Genomic DNA, 6,108 nt, shown 5'->3' with positions numbered 1-6,108 from the left:
TTCCCCTATCAAAACAAAATATTAGGAAAATGAATTTCCTAACAAATAATAAGTTTAACTCATTGTCACGATTAATTTGTAGTGCAAACAGTTTGAGAATAACTAGAAATGTAGCTACAAGACGTAAAGCACCGGAGCTACCTACGCAAAGAGGTCAACAAATGAAAGTTAGCGGATTTGGAAAATTTCTTATGGTAAAATTATGAAATTATGAAATAGAAAACAAAATTTTTAAAGCAAACATTTTAATTACAGTTGATTCCGATAGCAACGTTTTCATTAGGAACATGGCAAGTAAAGAGAAAGATGTGGAAAGAGAATCTTATTAAAGAAATGGAATCTAAGCTCAAAATGAATCCACTCGATTTGCCGGATAATTTAGATGACTTAGAAAATATGGAATATCAAACAGTAAAAGCTAGAGGAAGATTCATTCATGATCGAGAAATGTTTTTAGGACCGAGAAGTTTGATTACACAAGATGATGAAGAGAAAGGTGGTGGAGTTTTTTCAAAAGCTTCAAATTCTGGATATTATGTAGTCACACCGTTCAAATTGGAAGGTCGTGAAGAGACAATTTTAGTAAATCGAGGATGGGTATCTAGAAAAAATCTTAATCCAAGCACACGAAAAAATGGTCAAATCGAAGGAATTGTAGAAGTTGAAGGAATTGTGAGACTTAATGAACCTCGACCACAATTTTCACCAGAACATAGATCCGGTCCATTTTTATATCGTGATGTACAGAAAATGTGTCAATTATCTGGATCTGATCCTTATTTTATTGATGCAAAATATGATCCAAACTTGAAAGATGGTCCGATTGGAGGACAAACCAGAGTAACATTAAGAAATGAACATTTATCGTATATCATTACATGGTATAGTTTGAGTGGAATTACTGGATATCTTTGGTGGCGTCAAATTGTTAAACGAGTACCGATTTAGTAAAATAAATTTATTTATTTTATTTTAAACATAGAATGAATTTAAAATTGTATTTAATGTAATAAATTCGATGGAGGCTGATGATCAGTAAATTATCTGATAATCATTTTAGTTCTAGTTGAATAACATTTGCTCTAAAGCCATGTCCACAAAAGATATATGACATTAAAAATTGTAGAATAAAGTCATCAAATTTAAATGCAACTGTGGGCATAAACAAATGTACACAAGTGTTATACATTGAGACATTTGGAAAATAACAGAGCATACCATCCGAGTTGACAATGGGAAATGTTCAGGTTTAATTTTATACTCTATGAATATTTAAATTGAATTTTCTAAAAAATCAATATAAATCCATTGCTGAATGGTCCACATAACTATAAAATTGCATCAGAACCATGATGCAAAAATATAAAGGAATTTATCGGAGCCATGTAGTACAAATAATTCATGCATGCATAAAAGTTTTATTTAACAAAAAATCTGCCGCAATTAATAACCGAATCATAATTTATTCAATTCGTTTATCACTGTTGACCGTATTTTCCTCAGTGTGCAGTAAATATTTTGTCAGTAAATAAAACACAACAATTTCATATGCTCAACGTCTACATTCATCGATTGATTTGCTTGATGATGAATTCAAAATATCGTTCAGAGTCGTTAGTAACACTTTGGTAATTACTGCACAAGTTATTTCACTGAACTATTTACTTTCCTCAATTCAGTGGCTGTTCTGTATTCATCGATTACTCTCAATATTATTTTTCATTATATTCTACAGGATATTCTCCAATGAAGTTGCTGACTCGTTTGAAATCGATATAAGTCACGAAGGAAAGCTCAGAAAGAATTTTGAATGATGTTATTGCATTAACGAAAGCTGCTTTAAATGAAGGATATATTTGAAATTTCTGGAGAAATTAAGAGATAGGAAATGCATTCATACATGTTTATCCCATACAGCAAAACATTTACGAACTGAAAAGAATCAAAAAAGCGAAAATGATTGCTTACGAGACTGAATGTAAGAGTGAAGCTGAATGCCAAATAAAGACACTGGGGAATATTATAAACACCAGCCAAATGGAATCAAAAGCTCTCCAAGTTGAACTGAATGCTTAACTCAAAGAAAGAATTTAATACAAATTTGTTGGCTCTTGAAGATTGTAAAAAGCAGAATAGTCAAATACGATGCTAAAAATATGTAAAATTTTGGCTGTTAAGAACACAACGGTATTGCAAAAGAGAATGATGCTGACATGTTGACCATTGAAATTTTGTGGCTTTTGATGAATTTTAATTTTAATTCTCATAGCAGCACAGAAGCTTGCAAGTAAGCTCAACAAAACCAAAAAGGATATCCAAACCGACATTTCGTATCCGAGCTTACTTTAATAATCGAGGGAATTTTCATTGGTTGGGTTATTTGGATAAGTATAGGGAATTAGCTTAACGGTACTTAATATCAGATAGACCCCTCCATAAATAATTTAAAAATTATGTATTTAATATGTAAAAAATTTGTCATGTTTAACACATCCTGTTTCATTCTTAAATACAACCACTCACATGGATTCACATGAAGCACCATAAAGTCCGCAAGGAAAATGGCCAAAAGATTGTAATGTGAGAAAATGTTTATGAATATAAATTTACGTTACGATTATATAGCTATTATTATTGTTGTATGTATACAGAACATAAATCACTTCCGATAAATCGGAAGCAGAGTAACGGACACACACATATGAGGGAAAAGTGAATGGATATAGGAAATAAAATTCATATAGCATCTTCCCCAGACACAAAATTAAATTAATAATCTAATCTTGTGATAATTTTTTATAGACAAAACGAGAATAAGAAATGAAATTAAGCATCATTGTGGAGAAGCTCAAAGAAGAAATGCGTGCATACATGCTGAAAATCAAATCTTATTTCTTCCATTCATTTCCTCATTAGTAAAGATTTGAGTAGCTTAATTTGATTCCTTATTTATCATCATCTATTTATCTCGACCACTCGTCTAAATATGCTTTAAATGGTATGCAACCTTTACATCCATTTAAAGGTGAAAAAGGATATAACATAAGTTTTGTGATTTACTGACAGGAAATTTATGTAATTCTAGTTTTTATATTAGACATCATTTGTGAACGATGCCTTATTTCTTTAATATAATCAGAGGATGTAAATGATGGGATGGGGAAGAATCTTGAAATCCCAATCGATTAATTAAACAAAAAGCAAATTCCTTCGTAGCTCACTCATGAACGATTATCAACCTAGAGGATATTATAATAAAGTTTTCATCATTTTCCGTCCTTAATTATTCATTCTTTACATAGTCGTTAATGTAAATCAAGTAGAGAATTTACGTCACTGATTTCATTTTAATGAGAAAGAAATATCTGCATCTATTGAGGAGTCATTCAGCTATTACGTACATTGAGGTATAGTGATTGGTCTGCAGTACATTTTGCCAGAAGCTCAAGGTTAATTTTTCACAAAGCAGCAAAATTGGCAGCATGAAAAACTGTGAAAGATTGAAATTAATTATTTTTACCCGTCGCTGGAAACAATCAACTGAACGAGTATGAATGAATGAATAAATAGCAATAACAAAAGTGAATGGAACTCTTTTTCGCCTCTCATTCCTCTGTAAACTTTTTCTAGAATTAAATATTTTAACAAAAAAATTGCTTTTTACAATTCAGTGAATTTTTAATTGGAACTCTCAGTTGGAACTTTATTTGTGGACATGATGAATTAAAGTTCGTTACGGATGGCTTTAAAATCGGTTGAGAGTCGGGCAGAAATCAGTAAATCTTAAATTAATGATTCAATTTCAACCATCCTATGTATAATTTCATGGTCGGCCATCTCGAATGAGAAAGCATGTATATATGCTTGGATGTTGTCATGGGATGAATTATCTACAAAGGGATTAAGATGATTAATTAATGTGAAAGTTTTGTGTATAGTTTCGGGCTTCTCTATAGTGTTGATGTAAATAATTTATTATTCAAAGGTATCATACTTACAGCATGACTTGCGACAAGAAATGAGATTAATTGTCTATCGGTATCATCATATTCACACCGTCATATTGTGAAAATTTCAAAATTTTCCGGAACTACGAAGATGGTGCCTTAAAATATTTACAAAATGCCGAAATCCGCATTGAAAATGGTTACTGCGATGCCGAGATATTCGCAATAAATCTGTTTCTGTTAGTCAGCAACCCAATTATGAAATGGTGTGAATATCTCCATGGAGCGTGATCTGCTTCATTACTAGTTTTGCTTCTGTCCGTGTGCAATATTCATTCCAATGATAATTAAAATTTTCAATGTCACATCGGTTTTGTAGCCCAATATCCCGAGCGACACAAATGAAGAAAGCTCTGTCACGGAACTTTAAAGGCTCCGCTTATATACGGAGGCGGCAGTCATTTGGTAATTAACAAAAGAGTTTTGGATCCGTGGCGGACCCTTTATCATTTGTGTATCTCGGGAATACATAGAGATTATATGGACAGTATACTGTCCAGAAATCTAGTCTATATACATTTGATACAGAAATATTGAGACAGATGAAGAAACGATACGTCATTTATGAACGGATATAAAATTTAATTTAGTGCTAGGGAATTTCTCGTAAATATTAACCAGGATATACACCAGACTGTACAATCCAAATGTCATTTCAATTTGTAATTAAATGAACATGAAATTTCCTTTCATTATGGACCAATAATTGGAATATTCTTACAGAATCCGACATAAAATTTATGTTTTGTTTAATAACAATGAGGCGAAATAAAGGATATAAATCTATTGCAAAAAAGAAAGAAAAGCATTAAGAGATTATATTAAGGAATGAGACAGATGGAAGGAAGAAGTTGAAAGTGAAAGTTCATAAATCAATTTCACGTTTCTTGCCTTATTAAGCATTTTCATCATACGCAACTTAACATTACAGGCATCTCCAAATAAGTGTAGAAAGGAAAATAAGGCACAGCTAAATGGAGCGAAATAAATGAAAATAATAGAAAAAAAAAACAAGAAAATATATTTATTTTAAAAGGTTCAAGAAAATATATTTATTTTAAAAGGTTCACTTACTTCCTTTTGGCAATTCTCCTTTCATAAGAATTATTACATAAAATGGTATTTACATATTGGTTACATCCATTTTTCATCAGCAATCAACATTTCCTTGAATTCTGTCGTAAACATATTTTAACAAGTTTGAAAATATCAAATAAAAAATTTTAAATTTTGACTTGTCAAAGCAGTCGTTTCCAAACAATATACCGCAAAGTATAGGATTTCAGTCATGCAATGGAAAAGCTATCCAAAACTAAATTTTTGCGTGAAATACGACTAGCTTTAAAATGTTTAATGATCCATCAAATCATTTAAGCTCACATATGCAAACATGAATTTAGTAATCCTAGGCTGATTTCTGTTAAGATCAACACAGGGACATTGTCAGGATGATAGGAATGAATCGCGTTTGGATTTTTTTCACGAAAAACCCTGGAAAATTGAAAAAAATTTCCAAAACGAGGAGGAAGGGGACGTTGACTCCTCAAGGTCCACCTCTCCCCTGAAAACGTCCATCGCCCCTGGATCAACCAAAAAACATTTTAATTCTTAAATGAAAATTTCAAAAAAAAATGTTACGTGTGCCAACATGAGATATCTGCTAACTTGTCAATCAATGTGTCATTCACAAATCAAATCAAATCACTAAAATCTTTGGATATATTCTTTCAACTCATCAATCGAACGTCCACCCATACTGTCGATATCATAAAATTTGGTTCACAATAAATATGCTAAAATATTTTTCATTTCATACCTCTCAATTCTGTCTTTCCGCTCACTTGTCAGTGATCAATGAAATAAAATAGAAAATAAACTTGCAAACCCACAATTTCCATTAAATTTAATATTTGAATTTCAATTTTTCAATTCATCATAGATTCATATTTTCATCTCGTTCACTGAGGGGATACTTTTTTGTGTGGCATAGAATCGGCACACGCGTCTCAATAATTAATCACTTTATATTACACATTAAATCGTCATTCACTTTTTTGTCAGCGTTTTTGGTATCAAATGGCACTTTTGAAATATATTTGAA

At 31.4% G+C, this 6,108-nt stretch overlaps 1 protein-coding gene across 1 annotated transcript; it reads left to right on the top strand.

Moving 5' to 3' along the window:
* The first annotated feature begins 1 nt into the window (after window position 1).
* On the top strand, window positions 2-1,040 carry Surf1 (surfeit locus protein 1). Its single transcript, XM_070644993.1, has 2 exons — window positions 2-194; window positions 256-1,040. Exons 1-2 carry the CDS (start codon window positions 30-32, stop codon window positions 946-948), a joined length of 858 nt encoding a protein of 285 aa, XP_070501094.1. The 5' UTR covers window positions 2-29; the 3' UTR covers window positions 949-1,040.
* Window positions 1,041-6,108: the final 5,068 nt, after the last annotated feature.

Source organism: Chironomus tepperi, unplaced genomic scaffold, assembly GCF_022539635.2.
Source record: "Chironomus tepperi strain 1889 unplaced genomic scaffold, CSIRO-AGI_Ctep_v1 contig_349, whole genome shotgun sequence".
NCBI lineage: Eukaryota > Metazoa > Arthropoda > Insecta > Diptera > Chironomidae > Chironomus > Chironomus tepperi.
Note: the sequence above shows the minus strand (reverse complement) of the source record. Positions and strands in the feature narration are given on the sequence as shown.

Bases quoted from the DNA above. Each gene is read 5' to 3' on its own strand.
- Surf1 (XM_070644993.1), top strand. From the start codon at position 30: ATGAATTTCCTAACAAATAATAAGTTTAACTCATTGTCACGATTAATT. The intron at 195-255 runs GTAAAATTATGA...TTTTAATTACAG, and splicing joins GATTTGGAAAATTTCTTATG to TTGATTCCGATAGCAACGTT.